The sequence below is a fragment of the Heterodontus francisci genome, chromosome 19, assembly GCF_036365525.1.
Source record: "Heterodontus francisci isolate sHetFra1 chromosome 19, sHetFra1.hap1, whole genome shotgun sequence".
NCBI classification, from domain to species: Eukaryota; Metazoa; Chordata; class Chondrichthyes; order Heterodontiformes; family Heterodontidae; genus Heterodontus; species Heterodontus francisci.
The window spans coordinates 91334169-91358265 of NC_090389.1; the positions used below are offsets into that span (position 1 = coordinate 91334169).

At 49.4% G+C, this 24097-nt stretch overlaps 1 protein-coding gene across 1 annotated transcript in view; it reads left to right on the forward strand.

The window, feature by feature from the left end:
* The window catches only part of LOC137380301 (sodium- and chloride-dependent creatine transporter 1-like), a 303113-nt gene extending 281702 nt beyond the window's left edge, over positions 1-21411 (forward strand). Inside the window, exons 11-14 of the mRNA XM_068052212.1 lie at positions 5569-5671; positions 7902-8002; positions 9495-9665; positions 19460-21411. Coding sequence (XP_067908313.1) covers positions 5569-5671; positions 7902-8002; positions 9495-9665; positions 19460-19591 — 507 coding nt within the window. The 3' untranslated portion in view covers positions 19592-21411. The remainder of the gene's footprint in view (positions 1-5568; positions 5672-7901; positions 8003-9494; positions 9666-19459) is intronic.
* The last annotated feature ends 2686 nt before the right edge of the window (positions 21412-24097 follow it).

A 24097-nucleotide genomic window follows, 5' to 3' on the forward strand; every position in this document is an offset into this window, starting at 1 on the left:
GGACAGTGTAGAGGGAGATTTACTCTGTATCTAACCCCCGTGCTGTACCTGTCCTGGGAGTGTTTGATGGGGACAGTGTAGAGGGAGCTTTACTCTGTATCTAACCCCGTGCTGTACCTGTCCTGGGAGTGTTTGATGAGACAGTGTAGAGGGAGCTTTACTCTGTATCTAACCCCGTGCTGTACCTGTCCTGGGAGTGTTTGATGGGGACATTGGGTATGAAATTGAGCACCAGCTTTTATTCCTCATCATTGATATTGGATCATGTTTCATGTGAAACATGAAACTATATTTTGCTGTCCTGGCCAATCGCTGTGATCTTCAATCCCAGCCTGGAGACTGGCAGCGATTATAAAATGTTACCCTGAAACACTGCTCTAATGTTGCTGCTGTATCCATGAACGATGGTCACAGGCCTTCAGTGACAAGTGGGAGATTAACTAATGATTATATTGGTCAAATTATTCATAATCAGAACCAGAGGAAAATGAACAGGGATGTGATGAGGCAGGAGCTAGAATACAAGGTTCAACTCGTGTTGTCCGTGCAGGGCCTGTGCTGCTGGTTTGACATTTACTGCAATAAAAACTCCTTTATAAAAAGGAATGGCATCTGGTGAAGGGCGAAGTGAGTGGGCCCTGGAGTGATTGCGTGGGTCCCGGAGAGAGTGCGTGGGTCCCGGAGAGAGTGCGTGGGTCTCGGAGAGAGTGCGTGGGCCCTGGAGTGATTGCGTGGGTCCCGGAGAGAGTGCGTGGGTCCCGGAGAGAGTGCGTGGGTCCCGGAGAGAGTGCGTGGGCCCTGGAGTGATTGCGTGGGTCCCGGAGAGAGTGCGTGGGTCCCGGAGAGAGTGCGTGGGCCCCGGAGAGAGTGCGTGGGTCCCGGAGAGAGTGCGTGGGTCTCGGAGAGAGTGCATGGGTCTCGGAGAGAGTGCGTGGGCCCTGGAGAGAGTGCGTGGGTCTCGGAGAGAGTGCGTGGGTCCCGGAGAGAGTGCGTGGGTCTCGGAGAGAGTGCGTGGGTCCCGGAGAGAGTGCGTGGGTCTCGGAGAGAGTGCTTGGGTCCCGGAGAGAGTGCGTGGGTCTCGGAGAGAGTGCGTGGGCCCTGGAGAGAGTGCGTGGGTCTCGGAGAGAGTGCGTGGGTCCCGGAGAGAGTGCGTGGATCTCGGAGAGAGTGCTTGGGTCCCGGAGAGAGTGCGTGGGTCTCGGAGAGCGTGCGTGGGTCCCGGAGAGAGTGCGTGGGTCTCGGAGAGAGTGCGTGGGCCCTGGAGAGAGTGCGTGGGTCTCGGAGAGAGTGCGTGGGTCCCGGAGAGAGTGCGTGGGTCTCGGAGAGAGTGCGTGGGTCCCGGAGAGAGTGCGTGGGTCTCGGAGAGAGTGCTTGGGTCCCGGAGAGAGTGCGTGGGTCTCGGAGAGAGTGCGTGGGTCTCGGAGAGAGTGCGTGGGTCCCGGAGAGAGTGCGTGGGTCTCGGAGAGAGTGCGTGGGTCCCGGAGAGAGTGCGTGGGTCTCGGAGAGAGTGCGTGGGCCCCGGAGAGAGTGCTTGGGTCCCGGAGAGAGTGCGTGGGTCTCGGAGAGAGTGCGTGGGTCTCGGAGAGAGTGCGTGGGTCCCGGAGAGAGTGCGTGGGTCTCGGAGAGAGTGCGTGGGTCCCGGAGAGAGTGCGTGGGTCTCGGAGAGAGTGCGTGGGCCCCGGAGAGAGTGCTTGGGTCCCGGAGAGAGTGCGTGGGTCTCGGAGAGAGTGCGTGGGTCTCGGAGAGAGTGCGTGGGCCCCTGAGAGAGTGCGTGGGCCCCTGAGAGAGTGCGTGGGCCCCGGAGAGAGTGTGTGGGCCCTGGAGAGAGTGCGTGAGTCCCTGAGAGAGTGCGTGGGCCCTGGAGAGAGTGCGTGGGTCCCTGAGAGAGTGCGTGGGTCCCGGAGAGAGTGCGTGGGTCTCGGAGAGAGTGCGTGGGCCCCGGAGAGAGTGCGTGGGTCTCAGAGAGAGTGCGTTGGTCCCAGTGAGAGTGCGTGGGCCCCGGAGAGAGTGTGTGGGCCCCGGAGAGAGTGCGTGGGTCCCTGAGAGAGTGCGTGGGCCCCGGAGAGAGTGCGTGGGCCCTGGAGAGAGTGCGTGGGTCCCTGAGAGAGTGCGTGGGTCCCAGAGAGAGTGCGTGGGTCCCGGAGAGATTGCGTGGGCCCCGGAGAGAGTGCGTGGGTCCCGGAGAGAGTGCTTTGGCCCTGGAGAGAGTGCGTGGGCCCTGGAGAGAGTGCGTGGGCCCTGGAGAGAGTGTGTGGGTCCCTGAGAGAGTGCGTGGGCCCCGGAGAGAGTGCGTGAGTCCCAGACAGAGTGCGTGGGCCCCGGAGAGAGTGCGTGGGTCCCGGAGAGAGTGCGTGGGTCCCGGAGAGATTGCGTGGGCCCCGGAGAGAGTGCGTGGGTCCCAGAGAGAGTGCGTGGGCCCCGGAGAGAGTGCGTGGGCCCCGGAGAGAGTGCGTGGGCCCCGGAGAGAGTGCGTGGGTCCCAGAGAGAGTGCGTGGGCCCCGGAGAGAGTGCGTGGGTCCCGGAGAGAGTGCGTGGGCCCCGGAGAGAGTGCGTGGGCCCCGGAGAGAGTGCGTGGGTCCCAGAGAGAGTGCGTGGACCCCGGAGAGAGTGCGTGGGGCCCGGAGAGAGTGCGTGGGTCCCGGAGAGAGTGCGTGGGCCCCGGAGAGAGTGCGTGGGCCCCGGAGAGAGTGCGTGGGGCCCGGAGAGAGTGCGTGGGCCCCGGAGAGAGTGCGTGGGCCCCGGAGAGAGTGCGTGGGCCCCGGAGAGAGTGCGTGGGTCCCGGAGAGAGTGCGTGGGTCCCGGAGAGAGTGCGTGGGCCCTTGAAATGGTGCATAAGAACATTGTTCGTCTCCAAGTCACACACAATCCTGACTTGGAACTATATCACCGTTCCTTCACTGTTGCTGGGTCAAAATCCTGGAACTCCCTCCCTAACAGCACTGCAGGCGTACCCGAACCAGATGGGCTGCAGAGGTTCAAGAAGGCAGCTCACCACCACCTTCTCAAGGGCAATAAATGCTGGCCATACCAGTGAGGTCCACATCCCATGAACAAATTAAAAAAAAGCCTGTTCTGCCATTCAACGAGATCGTGGCTGATCTGTGACCTAACTCCATATACCCAGCATCAATTACCATTTATGGAAGAGAGTTCAAAACTTCTACCACCCTTTGTGTGTAGAAGTGTTTCCTAATTTCACTGCTGAAAGGTCTGGCTCTAATTTTTAGACTATACCCCTGAGTTCCAGACTCCCCAACCAGTGGAAATAGTTTCTCTCTATTTACCCCAACAGTTCCCCTTAATATCTTGAAAACTTCAATCAAATTATCCCTTAAACTCTCAATATAGGGAATACAACCCTAGTTTGCATAACCTCTCCTTGTAATTTAACCCTGAGAGTCCAGGTATCAGTCTGGTAAATCTACACTGCACTCCCAATTTGTCCTTCCCAGAGTGTGTGCCTAGAACTGACACGGTACTCCAGGTGTGGGGTAGCCAAGGAAGACCCTGGGGAGAGGTGACCCTGTGGGGAGAGGCACTGGGGAGAGGTGACCCTGGGGAGAGATGACCCAGGGGAGAGGTGACCCTGTGGGGAGAGGCTCTGGGGAGAGGTGACCCTGTGGGGAGAGGTGACCCTGTGGGGAGAGGTGACCCAGGGGAGAGTTAACTCTGTGAGGAGAGGCCCTGGGGTGATAACCCTGGGGGGAGAGGCCCTGGGAAGTGGTGACCCTATGGGGAGAGGTGACCCAGGGGAGAGTTGACCCTGGGGAGAGGTGACCCTGTGGGGAGAGGCCCTGGGGAGAGGTGACCCTGAGGAGAGGTGACCCTGTGGGGAGAGGTGACCTTGGGGAGGGGTGACCCTGCGGGGAGAGGTGACCCTGCGGGAAGAGGCCCTGGGGAGTGGTAACCCTGGGGGGAGAGGCCCTGGGGAGAGGTGACACAGGGGAGAGGTGACCCTGTGGGGAGAGGTGACCCTGCGGGGAGAGGTGACCCTGCGGGAAGAGGCCCTGGGGAGTGGTAACCCTGGGGGGAGAGGCCCTGGGGAGAGGTGACCCAGGGGAGAGGTGACCCTGTGGGGAGAGGCTCTGGGGAGAGGTGACCCAGGGGAGAGGTAACTGTGAGGAGAGGTCCTGGGGAGTGATAACCCTGGGAGGAGAGGCCCTGGGAAGTGGTGACCCTATGGGGAGAGGTGACCCAGGGGAGAGTTGACCCTGGGGAGAGGTGACCCTGTGGGGAGAGGCCCTGGGGAGAGGTGACCCTGAGGAGAGGTGTCCCTGTGGGGAGAGGTGACCTTGGGGAGAGGTGACCCTGCGGGGAGAGGTGACCCTGCGGGAAGAGGCCCTGGGGAGCGGTAACCCTGGGGGGAGAGGCCCTGGGGAGAGGTGACCCAGGGGAGAGGTGACCCTGTGGGGAGAGGTGACCCTGCGGAGAGGTGACCCTGCGGGAAGAGGCCCTGGGGAGAGGTGACCCTGCGGGGAGAGGCCCTGGGGAGAGGTGACCCTGGGGGGGAGAGGCCCTGGGGAGTGGTAACCCTGGGGGGAGAGGCCCTGGGGAGAGGTAACCCTGGGGGGAGAGGCCCTGGGGAGGTGACACAGGGGAGAGGTGACCTTGGGGAGAGGTGACCCTGCGGGGAGAGGTGACCCTGCGGGAAGAGGCCCTGGGGAGTGGTAACCCTGGGGGGAGAGGCCCTGGGGAGAGGTGACCCAGGGGAGAGGTGACCCTGTGGGGAGAGGCTCTGGGGAGAGGTGACCCAGGGGAGAGGTAACTCTGTGAGGAGAGGTCCTGGGGAGTGATAACCCTGGGGGTAGAGGCCCTGGGAAGTGGTGACCCTATGGGGAGAGGTGACCCAGGGGAGAGTTGACCCTGGGGAGAGGTGACCCTGTGGGGAGAGGCCCTGGGGAGAGGTGACCCTGAGGAGAGGTGACCCTGTGGGGCGAGGTGACCTTGGGGAGAGGTGACCCTGCGGGGAGAGGTGACCCTGCGGGAAGAGGCCCTGGGGAGTGGTAACCCTGGGGGGAGAGGCCCTGGGGAGAGGTGACCCAGGGGAGAGGTGACCCTGTGGGGAGAGGTGACCTTGCGGAGAGGTGACCCTGCGGGAAGAGGCCCTGGGGAGAGGTGACCCTGGGGGGAGAGGCCCTGGGGAGAGGTGACCCTGGGGGGAGAGGCCCTGGGGAAGAGAGTGGGCCTTTGAGAGGTGGTGTCGGTGCTTGATATCGCAGTCCCTATTTAATCGGATTTACACGGGATGTGAGCCACACGCTGAGATTTTGCTTGGTAATGCTGTATTCAGGGAAGGAACAATCAGAATTTAGAAGCAGACGCAGAGTTTGGTACATTTCATTTAATTGCAGGCAGTCATTTTACCACCCGAGGTGGGTGGTGTATCTTGGAAAGATTCAGAAAAGATGCTGCATAATACCAAAACATGCAGTAACTTGTCCAGTTCAATGTGACTTTCACAGTCTGTCATATTAAACCATGATCTACAGGCTCAAGGTGCTGAATGGCCTCCTGTTCTTGTGTTACTCAGACCAGTTGGTGTCTAATTTTTCCTTTGTTGTGTCACAGGGTGGGATGTACATCTTTCAGCTGTTTGATTATTACTCTGCTAGCGGCATCACCCTGCTGTGGCAGGCTTTCTGGGAGTGTGTCGTTGTTGCCTGGGTGTATGGTAAGCCCTTTGTATTTTGTATTTTGGGCTCTAAATGAGATGAAACAGGGCCTCGCAGCAGCAGATCTCCCTACAACTCCTTTAGATCCCAGCTTAAAATCATCAGATCACACAGCACAGATGTCTCTGAGAACAATCATCTATCTAACCTGTGAGCATCTCCAAATGTGGAACAAACTTGGATCATTATTTTCCACTAAAGTATTCACAACAGGATCCCATTAACTTACAAAGTGCTGAAACACTCTCATGGAAACTTTGCCCAAGGTTTACCAACACAGAATCTTACAGCACAGGAGGAGGCCATTCGGCCCATCGTGTCTGTGCTGGCTCTTTGAAACAGCTATCCAATGAGTCCCATTACCCTGCTCATTCCCCACAGCCCTGAAAATGTTTCTCATTCCAATATTTATTCAGTTCCCTTTTGAAAGTTACTATTGAATCTGCTTCCACCGCCCTTTCAGGCAGCGCATTCCAGATCACAACAACTCACGACGTCAAAATATTTCTCCTCCGTGCCCCTCTGGTTGCCAATTATTTTTAATCTGTACGCTCCACTTCCGACCCTCCCTGCTGTTGCAAGCAGTTTCTCCTTATTTACTCTGTCAAAACCCTCCATGATTTCGAAGGCCCCTGAAATTGCCTTCCCTTTGAAAGAAGCTACAGACAAGCCAATTCTTCTCATAATGCGGAGGAGGTGATAGGAAATTAGATGAAGGGTTAATCTCGGGGGCTGTGAGTTAGACAAGGTTTATCCTCAAATAACTCTGACAAAGGTAGAGACAACGGGGTAGAAATTGGACTTTGCTGCCCCCATTTTATGGGCATCGAACAGGCAGAACAATATTCCAATTGAGCAGATCTGAAAACCATTTGACTTGAAATTCGGCAATGTTTTCCAGCTGCCTAAAACAGGCAATAGGTCCTTACATTTGGAAATGAAGGGCTTTAGCGCCAGTTGTAGGCCTCCCTGTCCCGACAGAAATTGTTTGTCCAGCAGCCAAAGCAGTGGCAGCCAAAGAGCAGGAGCTCAGTCTCCAAACCATGGGCTTCCTGGTTGGGCTGCACCTAATCTAGGCCCCAAAACAGACCCAGACCAATTAACCTGTCCTGAAAAGCTGTAGCCTGGTTGGGTCTGCATAGGGAGTTTCCACTGGTCACCTCTGCCCCTGATCCAGTCTGGGGTCAGTGGGAGGTCACCTCAGCAGTGGACAGTTGGCGATTGACCATTTCCTCTCTCCAGTAGACAGCAGGGTTGCCAACTCTGCAGGATTGCCTTGGACGTGTCAGGAAATGAAGATTAATCCCCAGGACACAGCTGTGAGAAAAAAATCATTGGGATATTAAAATGTTTTTTTAAATATTTTCTTTTGTTGATTAGTTATAAAAATACTGGAGATTGGGTAATGGTTTGATAGAATCATCTACTCCAGAATCAAAGAGTCTTTTCCTTTCCTGATTGGGTCGGGAAGGCGGAGCCGCACAAGGATTGATGTGTCGGGCGACCAATGGTGGGAGTGGGACACTGTGATAATGGACATGTTGGGTGACCAATGGTGGGAGTGTGGGGTGGGACATTGTGATAATGGACATGTTGGGTGACTAATGGTGGGAGTGTGGGGTGGGACACTTTAATAATGGACATGTTGGGTGACTAATGGTGGGAGTGTGGGGTGGGACACTTTAATAATGGACATGTTGGGTGACCAATGGTGGGAGTGTGGGGTGGGACACTTTAATAATGGACATGTTGGGTGACCAATGGTGGGAGTGTGGGGTGGGACACTGTGATAATGGACATGTTGGGTGACCAATGGTGGGAGTGTGGGGTGGGACACTGTAATAATGGACATGTTGGGTGACCAATGGTGGGAGTGTGGAGTGGGGCACTTTAATAATGGACATGTTGGGTGACCAATGGTGGGAGTGTGGGGGTGGGACACTGTGATAATGGACATGTGGAGTGACCAATGGTAGGAGAGTGGAGCATGGTGGTCGGCGGTCATGTGATGATAACTCGAGGAATATTTCCAACCCCTAGTAGACAGAAACCTGGTTTATCCAAATTCCAGTCAATTCCTTGAACCCCACCCCACTCCACCTCAGCTGGACTGACCCTCGACCACGGGCCGAGGCCCCGTGGAACATTGAGACAGATTTATGGGATGGCAGATGAGACTGTGCAAATTGTGAAATGAACCCAGACATTTCTTGCTTTTCCATGAACCAGGTGCAGACCGTTTCATCGACGATATTGCACGAATGATCGGGTATCGCCCCTTACCCTGGATTAAGTGGTGTTGGCTATTTATCACACCCTGTGTCTGTGTGGTGAGTTATACTGAACTACAAAGCTTCAACATCTCATTCGTTTTTTTAAATAAGGGGTTCTTTCTTGTGTTGGTGGGAGGGGCCGCAAGGCTGCTGACCTCTTCAAACTGACCACACATCCTGTGTCACTGTCATCAGGCTATTCAATCCTAGTAGGCATCACCCCAGATCACACACATACTCACACTTGCCTGGTTTTAACCCTCTATCTAATTACTGGGGCGTTGAGACTAATCAAACCTGGGATGCTGTGAACAATTCTGGTCTCCACATTAGGAAAAAAGGATATGGCGGCACTTGAGAAGGTGCAAAAGAGATTTACAAGAATAATACCAGAACTGCATGGTTAAATCTGCTGTTGTGGGATTTGAGCTCAGGTTTTCTGGATTATTAGTCCAGTAAATTAACAACTGAACGACTGTTGTTTCCAAATTTGGCTCTTCAAATATTAGAAACAAATTCTTTGCAAATTTGTATAAAATTTCCTTGCGGACTGTTTTAGTGCAGAGTTTAACCCAGTTAGTGAATCCAGTCAGTTAGCAGATAAAAGAATTTAATTTCTAATTCCTTTACCAAAATTCTTGAGGTTAGTTCTCCTTGACTTCTTTTGTGTTTTAGTACAGAAAGCCAGCTGATGAAGGATAGAACTGGAGCCAATCTTTACACACTTTTATATTTATTTACAGAGTTACACATTACAAGCATACATCTCCTAATGCAACAACCATGATTTTAGTCTGTGTTTATTTGTAGGGGCTCAAGTAAATCCCCAGTTAATGCCTTTAACATCCTGTTTTCTCTAAAATATGCTAACGTCTGCACATTCTACCTGCACCTCTTATTGTCAATGGTGTTGATTCATTACATTCAATTCCTGATCTGCCTCGATTTCTCTTATACATGGTGTTGTCCTGGTCAATGGATCTTGGACCTTGTACTTGGGTTTTTCACTAACAAAGACTGTTAGCTGCAAATAAACAGTCAACAAAATAACTTGCAATAACAAGGTGTCTTGTTTCTTGCTTCTGAGGGTTGTGGGTTCAAGCCCCACTCCAGAACTTGAGCGCATAATGGAGTCTGACACTCCCAGTGCAGTACTGAGAGAGTGTTGCACAATCACGGGTGCTACCCAACGCAGACACGATGGACTGAATGGCCTCCTTCTGTGCCATAACTTTTCTATGGTTCTATGGTTCTACCCTTCAGGTGAGATGCTAACCTGAGGCCCCATCTACCTCCCAGGTATGGGTTAAACTATTAAAGAGAAGGGAGTTTCCTAAACCAATACCAGCAAAAGCAGATTGCCTGGTTATCCAATTCATTTGCTGTTTGTGGGATTTTGATGTGCACAGATATTCTGCTCAGTTCACACACATAACATTAGAGAGAGCACTTCGAACCATCCTCAGTATGTGACAGGAGATTTGTAAATACAGGGTGTATAAGAAGCCCTAAAGTTATGATAACTGGCTGACTATTTGCTTTTTTTCAGGGAATCTTCCTGTTTCATGTTGTAAATTACAAACCACTGACTTACAACAAAACCTATGTGTACCCATGGTGGGGTGAGATGATTGGCTGGGTCCTGGCTGTGGCTTCCATGGTCTGTATCCCACTCACTGTCGTTGTTAAAATGCTTCATGCTGAGGGGTCACTGCGACAGGTCAGTTCAGTCTGGGATTCATGTCATTTCCTGTTCAGTTGGTTAATCAATGAGATCGTCTGGAGATTGGGGCAGTCTCTCCCTCCCTCTCTCTCTTTCGCTGTCTCTTTCTCTCACTCCCTCCCTCCCTCTCTCTCTTTCGCTGTCTCTCTCTCACTCCCTCCCTCCCTCTCTCTCTTTTTCTCTCATATCACCATGTCACTGTATCTTGTAGCAGTTTACCCCTCCCAGGGGAAAGGGGTGTTTAATCTGATACATACGAACATGTGAATTAGGAGCAGGAGTAGGCCACTCGGCCCTTTGAGCCTGCTCCACCATTCAATAATTTCATGGCTGAACTGATTACTCCACATTCCCACCTACCCCCAATAACCTTTCACCACCTTGCTTATCAAGAATCTATCTACCTCTGCCTTAAAAATATTCAAAGACTCTGCTTCTACTGCCTTTTGAGGAAGAGAATTCCAAAGACTCACGACCCTCTGAGAGAAAACATTTCTCCTCATCTCTGTCTTAAATGGGCGACCCTTATTTTTAAACAGTAACCCCTAGTTCTAGATTCTTCCACAAGGGGAAACATCCATTCCACATCAACCCTGTCAAGACCCCTCAGGATCTTATATGTTTCAATCAAGTCGTCTCTTACTCTTCTAAATTCCAGCGGATACAAGCCTAGTCTGTCCAATCGTCCTTGTAAGACAACCCACCCATTCCAGGTATTAGTTTAGTAAACCTTCTCTGTACTGCCTCCAATGCATTTACATCCTTCCTTAAATAAGGAGACCAGTACTGTACACAGTACTCCAGATGTGGTCTCACCATTGCCCTGTATAGCTGAAGCATAACCTCTCTACTTTTGTATTCAATTCCCCTCGCAATAAACGATAACATTCTATTAGCTTTCCTAATTACCTGCTGTACCTGCATACTAACCTTTTGCAATTCATGCACTAGGACACCCAGATCCCTCTGCATCTCAGAGCTCTGCAATCTCTCACCATTTAGATAATATGCTTCTTTTTTATTCTTCCTGCCAAAGTGGATAATTTCACACTTTCCCCTCATTATACTCCATTTGCCAGGTCTTTGCCCACTCACTTAACCTATCTATATCCCTTTGTAGCCCCCTTATGTCCTCTTCACAAGTTACTTTCCTACCTATCTTTGTGTCATCAGCAAATTTAGCAACCATACCTTCGGTCCCTTCATCTAAGTTATTTATATAAATTGTAAAAAATTGAGGCCCCAGTACTGATCCCTGTGGCACACCACTCGTTACATCTTGCCAACCAGAAAATGACCCATTTATGCCTACTCTCTGTTTCCTGTTATCTAGCTAATCTTCTATCCATGCCAATATGTTACCCCCTACACCATGAGTTTTTATTTTCCACAATAACCTTTGATGGGGGCACCTTATCAAATGCCTTCTGGAAGTCTAAGTACAATATATCCACTGGTTCCCCTTTATCCACAGCAAATGTAACTCCCTCAAAGAACTCCAATAAATTGGTTAAACATGATTTCCCTTTCACAAATCCATGTTGACTCTAACTGATTAGCTTGAATTTTTCTAAATGCCCAGCTATAACATCTTTAATAATAGCTTTTAACATTTTTCCGAAGACAGATGTTAAGCTAACTGACCTGTTGTTTCCTGCTTTCTGTCTCCCTCCCTTCTTGAATAAAGGAATTACATTCACTATTTTCCAATCTAACAGAACCTTCCCCAAATCTCGGCAATTTTGGAAAATTAAAACTTACGCATCAACTATCTCACTGGCCACTTCTTTTAACACCCTCGGATGAAGTCCATCAGGACCCGGGGACTTGTCAGCCCACAGCTCCAACAATTTGTTCAGTACCACTTCCCTGGTGATTGTAATTTTCTTGAGTTCCTCCCTCCCTTTCATTTCCTGATTTGCAGCTAATACTGGGATGTTACTTGTATCCTCAATAGTGAAGACCGTTGCAAAATATCTGCCATCTCCTTATTATCCATTATTAATTCCCCAGACTCACTTTCTATAGGACCAACGCTCACTTTGTTAACTCTTTTCTTTTTAAATATCTATAGAAACTCTTACTATCTGTCTTTATATTTCGAGCTAGATTTCCTTCATACTCTAATTTTACCTTCCTTATCAATCTTTGTCATTCTTTGCTGTTTTTTATATTCTGTCCAATCTTCTGACCTGCCGCCCATCTTTGTGCAATTTCTTTAAATTTGATACTATCTTTAACTGTTTTAGTTAACCACGGATGCCGGGTCCCACCATTGGGAAATTTTCTCGTTGAAATGGATCTATTTTGAGTATTCTGAAATATCCCCTTAAATGTCTGCCACTGCATCTCTATTAACCTATCCTTTAACCTAACTTAACAGTTCATTTTAGCTAGCTCTGCTTTCACGCCCTCATAATTGCCCTTATTTAACTTTAAAATACTAGTCTTGGACCCACTCTTCTCTTCCTCAAACTGAATGTAAAATTCCATCATATTATGATCGCTGCTACCTAGGAGCGCCTTAACTATGAGGTCATTAATTAATCTTATCTCGTTGCACAATACCAGGTCTAGTCTAGCCTGCTCTCTGATTGGCTCCAAAACGTATTGTTCCAAGAAATGATCCCGAAAACATTCTATGTACTCCTCATCTCGGCTACCTCAGCCCATCTGATTTTTCCAGTCTATATGTAGGTTAAAATCCCCCATAATTATCACTGTACCTTTCTGACAAGCTGCCATTATTTCTTCCTTTGTACCCTGTCCTACAGTATGGTTAATGTTCGGTGGCCTGTACACCACTCCCACAAGTGACTTCTTGCCTTTATGATTTCTCATCTCTACCCAAAATGCTTCTACATCCTGGTCTCCCTCACTATTGCGCCGTTACCATCATTAATTAACAGAGCTACCCCTCCACCTTTTCCTAGCTTCCTGTCCTTCCTAAATGCCATGTACCCTTCAATATTCAGGTCCCAATCTGTGTCATCCTGCATCCATGTCTCTGTAATGGCTATCAGATCGTACTTATTTATTTCTATTTGTGCTCTCAGTTCATCTGTTTTGTTTCGAATGATACGTGCATTCAGATAGAGAGCCATTAGTTTTGTCCTTTTATTATTTTTGTAACCTCTAGCCTTATCTTGATTTACTCCTAGATTTGTATGCTCTGTCCCTTCCTGTCACAGTCTGTTTATCATTTCCCATATTAATACCTTTCTCTCTTGCCTTGTCTCTACTCCTTGATTTACCAAATCTTCCCAAATTTGATCCCTTGCCCCCACTATTCAGTTTAAAACCCTCTCTACTTCCCAAGTTATGCAGCTCGCTCGAACACCGGCCCCAGTACGGTTCGGGTGTAGATCCTCCCAACAGTATAGCCACCACTTTCCCCAGTACTGGTACCAGTGCCTCATGAACTGGAATCCACTACTACCACACCAGTCTTTGAACCACGCATTAATTTCTCTAATCTTATTTGCTCTCTGCTAATTTGCACGTGGCTCTGGTAATAATCCAGAGATTACTACCTTTGAGGTTCTGCTTCTGATTGCTGTTCTGCGGATGACTAGAGCCACCTCCAGGCAAGGTGCAAGTGGCCCAAAAACAAGAAATGCTGGAACCACTCAGCAGGCCTGGCAGCATCTGTGGAAAGAGAAGCAGAGTTAACGTTTCGGGTCAGTGACCCTTCTTCGGACCTTCTTCCGAAGAAGGGTCACTGACCCGAAACGCTAACTCTGCTTCTCTTTCCACAGATGCTGCCAGACCTGCTGAGTGGTTCCAGCATTTCTTGTTTTTGTTTCAGATTTCCAGCATCCGCAGTATTTTGCTTTTATTAAGGTGCAAGTGGCCAGTGGGCCATTCCTGTTTACAGTCTATAACAGAAATTTTAACAATCCATGTACATGGGCTATGGGAGGGTATTAAATCGGGGGGTGGGGGAAGTACAGTCCAATGGAATTGGTGGATTGAGTGATATTTACCTGTCCTCCGCTTTCTTACATTCTCCCAGTAAATCTTCAAAGCCTGATATACCTTTTGGTGATTAAATTCAACCACGTTTTATGTATTTGTCTTTTTATTTGTTGGAAATCATTATATTGTCATAGTGCCCTTAAAATGAGGTGGTTTTCCCTCACCAATCTTTTGGTACCTTTAATTACAAGTTCAGAGAGGTGATTCAGTCGGTGATGGCACCACCTGGGTGGTACAGGAGGGTATGGGGTGGGTATAGGGAGGTATAGGGAGGGACAGGGGATACGGGGCATACACGGGGTACGGGAGTGTACAGGTGTGTACAGGGCAGTACGGTGCATACAGTGAGGTACAGGGGCCTACAGTGGGGTACAGGAGGTGTACAGGGGTGTGCAGGGATGTACAGCGGCTCACAGTGGGGAACAGGGAGCATACAGGGGCATATGGGGGGGTACAGGGGCGTACAGCATGGGTACAGGGGCGGACAGAACAGTACAGGGGCATACAGGGCATACGGATAGGGGGTACAGATGCGTACAATTGGGTACGGGGCATTCAGTGGGGTACAGGAGGCTTACAGGGGGTGCAGGGGTGTACTGAGGCGTACAGGGGGTACAAGAGGTGTATGGTGTGTACAGGACTGTAAAGGGGCGTACAGTGGGGAACAGGGGGCATATGGGGGGATACAGGGGCATACAGTGGGTGTACATGTGCGTACAGGGGCAAAGGGGCAGTACAGGGGCCTACAGTGGAGTACAGGGGGCATACAGGGGCATATGGGTGGGGGGGGGGTTGCAGGGGCGTACGGGGGAGGTATGGGGGTACAGGCGTGTACATGGGGGCACAGGAGCGCACAGTGGGGTACATGAGGCATACAGGGGCTATAGGGGCGTACAGGGGGTTACAGGGGTGTACAGAAGTTGTACAGAGGTGTACAGGGCAGTACAGGGGCATACAATGGGGTACAGGGGGATTACAGGGGCATACAGGGGGGTACAGGGACATACAGTGGGATACAGGGGCATACAGTGGGGGTACAGGGGTGTACAGTGGGGTACGGGAGTGTACAGGGGTGTACAGGGCGGTACGGTGCGTACAGGGGTGTACAGGAGGTGTACAGGGCTGTACGGGGCAGTACAGGGGCATACAGTGGGTTGCAGGGGGCATACAGAGGTGTACGGGGGAGTGCAGGGGCCTACAAGGGGATACAGGGGCGTATGAGGGGTACAGGCTCGTACAGGGGGGTATGGGGCATACAGTGGGGTACAGGGGCGTACAATGGGGCACAGGGGGATTACAGGGGCATACGGGGGAGTATAGGAACATACAAGGGGGAACGGGGGCGTACAGTGGGGTACAGGAACATACAGGGATGTACAGGGACATACGGTGGTGTACAGGGACGTACAGGGGTAACAGGGACGTACAGTGGTGTACAGGGACGTACAGGGACGTACAGGGGGTACAGGGACGTACAGGGGTGCAGGGACGTATAGTGGTGTACAGGGATGCACAGGGACATACAGGGACGTACAGGGGGTCCAGGGATGTACAGTGGTGTACAGGGACGTACAGGGACGTACAGGGGGTACAGGGACGTACAGGGGTGCAGGGACGTATAGTGGTGTACAGGGATGTACAGGGACGTACAGGGACATACAGGGTCGTACAGGGGGTATAGGGATGTATAGGGGGTACAGAGACGTACAGGGGGCACTGATCCAAATAGATGCAGTTTCCATCACACATCAGTTTTAATATTGATCTCAGGACCCTATGGATACGGTTAGGGTTAGGGTTAAGGTTAGGGTTAGGGTTAGGCTTAGGGTTAGGGTTAGGGTTAGAGCTCGAGCTAGGAAATGGGAATATCAACCATGGTTCCTACTCCTGACCACTATCCAGCAATTCCTGTTGGGAAGTGTGTGAGAGGACAGGTACTGGTTCAGCAATACATAGAAACACAAGGAGGACATTCAGCCCCTCGAGCCTGTTCCACTACCACTATTCAATGAGACCATGGCTGATCTCTATCCTAACTTCCTTCACCCACTTTAACTCCATATCCCTTAATCCCCTAAATGAGCCCCAGCATCAACCGCTTTTTGTGGGTGAGATTTCCACACTTCGACCAGCCGCTATGTGAAGTGTTTCCAAACGTCTCTCCCAAACAACCAGGCTCTGATTGTAAGGTTATGTCTCCTTGTCCGAGACTCCCCACTAGTGAAAAAGTTTCTCTCTATTTATCCTATCAATTTCTCTCAAAATCCTAAAACCTTCCATCAAATCATCCTGCAACTTCTATAATCCAGGGAATACAAACCGAGTTTAGATATTCGCTCCTCATAATCTAACCTTTGGATCCCTGGTATTTCATGGTCGAATATTCTGTCAACAAACATTGTCTAGCCTCAAACATTCATAGATTTGGATGAGATACTGAAGGTTTGTCACAGCTTTGGAATCAGGCCCCAGGGAGAGAGAGGCAGCACCCGCTGCAGAGGAGGGAAAAGTCTTTCAGGAAAAAGAAACGATTTGGACTTGGGAATCAAAAGTACAATTTCAAAATCTGTAGGTGACACCAAACTGGGAATATAATTAATATTGAGGAAGACTGCAGCAAAATACAAGAAGACATTAATATACTTGTAGAATGGTTGTGTAATTGGCAAATGAAGTTCAATATAGATAAGTGTGAGACGATGCATTTTGGTAAGAGGAATAAAGAAGGCACATACTGCTTGGAAAATGGGAGTCTTAATGACCTAAATAAAGGAATAGAGGAATCACTAAAAATAGTCATGCAGGTTAATAAGGTCATAAAAATCAAACCGAAAATGTTGTCGAGGAGAATACTGAGATTCAGGCTACTAGGCTAGATGGGATTGAGGGTCACAAGGAGGAGGTGTTAGCAATTTTGGGAAGTGTGAAAATAGATAAGTCCCCTGGGCCAGATGGGATTTATCCTAGGATTCTCTGGGAAGCCAGGGAGGAGATTGCAGAGCCTTTGTCCTTGATCTTTATGTCGTCATTGTCGACAGGAATAGTGCCGGAAGACTGGAGGATAGCAAATGTTGTCCCCTTGTTCAAGAAGGGGAGTAGAGACAGCCCTGGTAATTATAGACCTATGAGCCTTACTTCGGTTGTGGGTAAAATGTTGGAAAAGGTTATAAGAGATAGGATTTATAATCATCTTGAAAATAATAAGTTCATTAGCGATAGCCAGCACGGTTTTGTGAAGGGTAGGTCGTGCCTCACAAACCTTATTGAGTTTTTCGAGAAGGTGACCAAACAGGTGGATGAGGGTAAAGCAGTGGATGTGGTGTATATGGATTTCAGTAAGGCGTTTGATAAAGTTCCCCACGGTAGGCTATTGCAGAAAATACGGAAGTATGGGGTTGAAGGTGATTTAGAGCTTTGGATCAGAAATTGGCTAGCTGAAAGAAGACAGAGGGTGGTGGTTGATGGCAAATGTTCATCCTGGAGTTTAGTTACTAGTGGTGTACCGCAAGGATCTGTTTTGGGGCCACTGCTGTTTGTCATTTTTATAAATGACCTGGAAGAGGGTGTAGAAGGGTGGGTTAGTAAATTTGCGGATGACACGAAGGTCGGTGGAGTTGTGGATAGTGCCGAAGGATGTTGTAGGGTACAGAGGGACATAGATAGGCTGCAGAGCTGGGCTGAGAGATGGCAAATGGAGTTTAATGCGGAAAAGTGTGAGGTGATTCACTTTGGAAGGAGTAACAGGAATGCAGAGTACTGGGCGAATGGGAAGATTCTTGGTAGTGTAGATGAATAGAGAGATCTTGGTGTCCAGGTGCATAAATCCCTGAAAGTTGCCACCCAGGTTAATAGGGCTGTTAAGAAGGCATATGGTGTGTTAGCTTTTATTAGTAGGGGGATCGAGTTTCAGAGCCACGAGGTCATGCTGCAGCTGTACAAAACTCTGGTGAGGCCGCACCTGGAGTATTGCATGCAGTTTTGGTCACCGCATTATAGGAAGGATGTGGAAGCTTTGGAAAAGGTGCAGAGGAGATTTACTAGGATGTTGCCTGGTATGGAGGGAAGGTCTTACGAGGAAAGGCTGAGGGACTTGAGGTTGTTTTCGTTGGAGAGAAGGAGGAGGAGAGGTGACTTAATAGAGACATATAAGATAATCAGAGGGTTAGATAGGGTGGATAGTGAGAGTCTTTTTCCTCGGATGGTGATGGCAAACACGAGGGGACATAGCTTTAAGTTGAGGGGTGATAGATATAGGACAGATGTTAGAGGTAGTTTCTTTACTCAGAAAGTAGTAAGGGCGTGGAACGCCCTGCCTGCAACAGTAGTTGACTCGCCAACTTTAAGGGCATTTAAGTGGTCATTGGATAGACATATGGATGAAAATGGAATAGTGTAGGTCAGATGGTTTCACAGGTTGGCGCAACATCGAGGGCCGAAGGGCCTGTACTGCGCTGTAATGTTCTAAAAAAAAACAAACACTGAGGTTCATTTCTAGAGTGACAAAAGCAGAAAGTGGAGAAGTTACGTTAAACTTGTATAGAACCTTGGTTAGACCACAGTTGGAGCACTGTGAACTGCTCTGATATATATATATAAAAGATATAGTCACATTGGAGAAAGTGCAAGAAAGATTCACAAGTGTGATACCAGAACTCAAGGTTATGACTATCAGGAAAGATTGGGGCTGTTTTCTCTGTAGAAGAGAAGGCTGAGGGGTGACCTGACAGAGGTTTTTAAAAGTATGCAGGGGTTTGATAGGGTAGATATAGAGAAGATGGGCGAAATTTTACCGGTCCCCAGGTGGGGGGCTAGGAGTGTGGGTCCAGTAAAATGCCACGGAGCCCATGTTGGGACAGCTCCCTGATGCAGTCCCACTGTCGCTGGAGGTGGACGGCCAGTTTAGCCAATTAAAGGCTGAATTGAGGGCATTTCCCTGGCCACTGGCATTTTGCTGGTGGCAGAGCAGCCTCAATACGTGGAGAGGCTGCCAGCTGCATGGAGGCGGTCTCCCTGTGGCCTTCCAAAGTGGTGCCATTGTTCAGGAAGTGAGCCACCAGGAGAAATGGCTGCTCCTACCGTCCGGGTGCCACAGTTGGAGGGATTACCTCTCTGATTGCTTGGTCTCTCTGCTTGATCCTAGTAGAAAAATGAAGCTTCTTGCTCCCTGATGAGGGTGCCTGAAGATGGAGGTGCCCTCTCACTACCCTTGCTGCCTCAGAAGTGGCCACTTCTCTCAGTGGCGCTGCGGAGGCCTCTGAGCTGCCAGCCCTCTGATTGGGCCAGCAGTGAGGAGTACCACCTGCCATCCTTAATTGGATGGCAGACTTGGTGGCGGTCAATTAAGAGGCCACCTCCAAGAAGATTGCTGCTGTGGTCCTGCTGCCTGCCTGGTGTACTTGGGACCCAACGTCAGGACTTTCCCCCTTCCGAGAAATTCCTGGCTGATGTTTCTGCTTGTAAGTGAGTCCAGAACTAGCAACCATTCATTTTAAATAGTCAGTAAGAAATCCAATCAGGAATTCAGGAGAAACTTCTATCCCCAGAAAGTGGAATGTGGAACTCACTACCACAGGGAGTGGTTGAGGTGAATAGTATCGATACATTTAAGTGAAATCTGGATAAACACATGAGGGAGAAAGGAGTTGAAGGATATCGTGATGGAGTGAGATGATGAAGGGGTGGGAGGAGACTCGTGTGGAGTATAAATGGATCAGTTGGGCTGAATAACCTGTTTCTCTGCTGTGGATTCAATGAAATTTGATGAATGATGTACAATAGAGAACAGTTCTGACAGTGTGACTATTTTCCCACAGCGCTGGCAGCATCTCACCACTCCTGTGTGGGGATCTCATCACCTACAATATATGGCGATGGAGACATCCTCGAAATTTCTGGCGTCAGAGGGTCAGACCCAGGGGCATAAGGAGAAGGAGACTGCCATATAGCTGCCCCAAAGAGTGAACCCATTCCTACAACCTTCAAGCCTGAATACCTTTCCAGCTTTGTCAAGTTCTGTGTGTGATTTTCACATATCATCTATTCCCATTCAGATTTTACATGCAAATTTTGAAGTGTTTTGTACAGAATGTGGCTGTGAATCTTCAGTATGTAGATGTAATGATTCTGTCTATTTTTTCACTCATAATTTTTGCTTTGTAAATATGCACAGACTAGAAAACTGCACTTATGACCAGTAACATTATCAGGTGTTCGACATGCCTAGGTTAAAACTCTCAATAATGAATGAATGCAATCCAATTAGCCTTTACAGTGGACTTATCTAGGCTATCTGTTTTCTTTGTGTTGGGTGTGGACTGAGTAAAGCAAAGTACCAAGGAGGCACCAACATTGGCCCCAATATAGTTGGTGCCCAAACAATCTGAGGAGGACCTCATCAAGGTATAAAAGGTACTGAAATGAATAGAGATAACCAGAACAACACTTTCAGATGCACCAGTGAAACAGGCCAAGAGATCAAAGGTCAAGGTGTGAAGGGCAAGTTGAGGACTGATGTCACAAAGGGTGGAATAGGTTGGCACGGAGAGTGATTGAGGCCAAGAGACTGAATTTGTTTAAGTTAGAACAGGGAGTACTGGGGGCGATGTTGCACTTGGTGCTCTGAGAGGGTGAAGCTGGAAGAAACAAGATTAGCTTTTGATCTCGGGATTTGCCGATTGGTTCCTGAATATCTTCAATCCAATTTTCCACAGGGAATGAAATGTTTATAATGTTTCGTGCTGAATGTAGTCTTTAGTTTTATCACTTTGCATACTTCCCTCAATGCATGGTTGATTAATAGTGTTAAATTTAGGGCACAGCTCCAGACACCAACTCTATTGATTTAGACTCAACCTGGTAAAAGTTGAAAAAAAACATTTGACATTTTGATAGCATCTTTCATAATCTCAAGACATTCCAAGTGCTTCCCAGCCAATGGAAGTGTGGTCACTATTGTAATGTAGAAAATGCAACAACCAATTTGCACACAGCAAGCTCCCACAAGCAGCAGAATGACTGTGACTGGAAAATTGTTTATATATTGGTTGAGGGATAAATAGTGGCCAGGACACGTCCCCTGCTCTTCTTTGAATATTGTTATGCAATCATTTACATCCACCTGCCAGGAGCCCCAGTTTATTGTATCAGCCTGGATTCTGCACTCAAGTCTCTAGAGTCGGACTTGATCCCATGACTTTCTGACTCAAAGATGAGTATGCTACCCACTGAGTCGCACCTTGCTAGAATCACCTTGGCCCTTTGCTGTCTTTAAAGTAGAATCTTCTATTATTGATCTGTCAGGAATCAGTCAAATCCATTCTGCCACTGAGGACTCAAACTCTCCCTCACACTGTCAGACAGGCAGTTAAACAGTGTACAGTTTTTGTAGTGTTAGTTTTCTGCAGGAGGTGAAGACAATAGTGGCTGGAACACTGCCCAATGTGCCAAAATTCCACATGACCTCAATTGGTAAAATGAAAGGAGTCCCAGGAGAGGATTGATGGATTTTATCAGTAAGTTGTTTTTGCAGATGGACCAAACAGGAGTGATTTGCATGGATATATCAGACTGGACATGATCATCTCAGCCAAAAGTGAATGTTTTGCCATGTGATATTGTGATGATGCTTGCAGTGTAGAATAAACTAGAAGGTTGACACTCCTTTAAGGAACTTCAGCTCTTTTTCATTTTCCCATTTCTGCAGGTCATTAACTGAACAAAATAAACATGCTTCAGCTTACAAAATGCAATAAATTTTAGAACATTGGTGTGAATTTGTTTTTTGTTATATTTTACTGGGATGTGGGCGTCGCTGGGAGGGTGCCCTTGAGAAGGTGGTGGTGAGCTGCCTTCTTGAACCGCTGCAGTCTATGTGGGGTAGGTACACCCACAGTGCTGTTAGGAAGGGAGTTCCAGGATTTTGACCCAGTGACAGCGAAGGAACAGCGGTATAGTTCCAAGTTGGGATGGTGTGTGAACTTAGAAGAGTGCTGTTGTTCTTGGTGTTAGGGTTGCAGTACAGTCAAGTGCTGCACTGTCAGAGGGTCAGTACAAGGGAATGCTGCACTGTCACAGGGTCAGTACTGAGGGAGTGCTGCACTGTCACAGGGTCAGTTCTGAGGGAGTGCTGCACTGTCACAGGGTCAGTACTGAGGGAGTGCTGCACTGTCACAGGGTCAGTTCTGAGGGCGTGCTGCACTGTCGGAGGGTCAGTACTGAGGGAGTGCTGCACTGTCACAGGGTCAGTACTGAGGGAGTGCTGCACTGTCACAGGGTCAGTTCTGAGGGCGTGCTGCACTGTCGGAGGGTCAGTACTGAGGGAGTGCTGCACTGTCACAGGGTCAGTACTGAGGGAGTGCTGCACTGTCACAGGGTCAGTACTGAGGGAATGCTGCACTGTCACAGGGTCAGTTCTGAGGGAGTGCTGCACTGTCACAGGGTCAGTACAAGGGAATGCTGCACTGTCACAGGGTCAGTACTGAGGGAGTGCTGCACTGTCACAGGGTCAGTTCTGAGGGAGTGCTGCACTGTCACAGGGTCAGTACAAGGGAATGCTGCACTGTCACAGGGTCAGTACTGAGGGAGTGCTGCACTGTCATAGGGTCAGTTCTGAGGGAGTGCTGCACTGTCACAGGGTCAGTACAAGGGAATGCTGCACTGTCACAGGGTCAGTACTGAGGGAGTGCTGCACTGTCGGAGGGTCAGTACAAGGGAATGCTGCACTGTCACAGGGTCAGTACAAGGGAATGTTGCACTGTCACAGGGTCAGTACTGAGGGAGTGCTGCACTGTCACAGGGTCAGTTCTGAGGGAGTGCTGCACTGTCACAGGGTCAGTACAAGGGAATGCTGCACTGTCACAGGGTCAGTACTGAGGGAGTGCTGCACTGTCGGAGGGTCAGTTCTGAGGGAGTGCTGCACTGTCACAGGGTCAGTACAAGGGAATGCTGCACTGTCACAGGGTCAGCACTGAGGGAGTGCTGCACTGTCACAGGGTCAGTACAAGGGAATGCTGCACTGTCACAGGGTCAGTACTGAGGGAGTGCTGCACTGTCACAGGGTCAGTTCTGAGGGAGTGCTGCACTGTCACAGGGTCAGTACAAGGGAATGCTGCACTGTCACAGGGTCAGTACTGAGGGAGTGCTGCACTGTCACAGGGTCAGTACAAGGGAATGCTGCACTGTCACAGGGTCAGTACTGAGGGAGTGCTGCACTGTCACAGGGTCAGTACAAGGGAATGCTGCACTGTCACAGGGTCAGTACTGAGGGAGTGCTGCACTGTCGGAGGGTCAGTTCTGAGGGAGTGCTGCACTGTCACAGGGTCAGTACAAGGGAATGCTGCACTGTCACAGGGTCAGCACTGAGGGAGTGCTGCACTGTCACAGGGTCAGTACAAGGGAATGCTGCACTGACACAGGGTCAGTACTGAGGGAGTGCTGCACTGTCACAGGGTCAGTACAAGGGAATGCTGCACTGTCACAGGGTCAGTACAAGGGAATGTTGCACTGTCACAGGGTCAGTACTGAGGGAGTGCTGCACTGTCACAGGGTCAGTACAAGGGAATGCTGCACTGTCACAGGGTCAGTTCTGAGGGAGTGCTGCACTGTCACAGGGTCAGTACAAGGGAATGCTGCACTCTTGGAGGTGCTGTCTTTCAGATGAGATGTTACACCAGACCTCCGCTTGCCTCTCAGATGGATGTGAAATTTCCCCTGGCATGCTCTCCCTGGTGTCTTGGCCAGTATCTTTCCCTCAATCATCACTAAATCAAATGATCTGGTTATTATCACATTGTTATTTTTGGGAGCTTGCTGTATACAAATTGGTTGCTGCATTTCCTGTATTATGACAGTGCCTACACTTCAAAAAGTCTCTCTCATTGGCTTTGAATTGCTTTGGGAGGTATTGAGGTCATGAAATGTGCTATATCTCTCATGTACTCTGGCCCACTTGCTTTAACTGTTTCCAATGAGCTTGGTCCTGGCAGATATGCCAAAGTGAGCAGGGAGGTGTTGGAGGAGGGGTGGGGAATATCTTCCAATAAGCCTCCTCCAGTCTTGCAATTTGGTAGTGAGTTCCACATTCTCCCTACTCTCAGGGGAAAGAAGTTTCTCCTGAATTCCCGATTGGATTTATTAGTGACTGTCGTATATTTATGACCCCTAATTTTGCACATCCCCCCACGAATGGACGCATCCTCTCGACATCTACCCAAGCAAACCATTCCATAATTTGAAAGACTTCTATCAGGTCACCCCTTAGTCTTCTAGAGAAAAGAGCTCCAGCCTTTTCAATCTTTTGCCCTGCTTATGACCAGCCCAATGATTTTCTCACCATGTGCCATATTTTTATTGATCTAATGAGCTCACAAGGATTATGTATAAGTGATGTGGCTAAAGAGTAGAGATAGTTTCATGCAACAATATGTCCTGGAACCAACAAGGGGACAGACCAT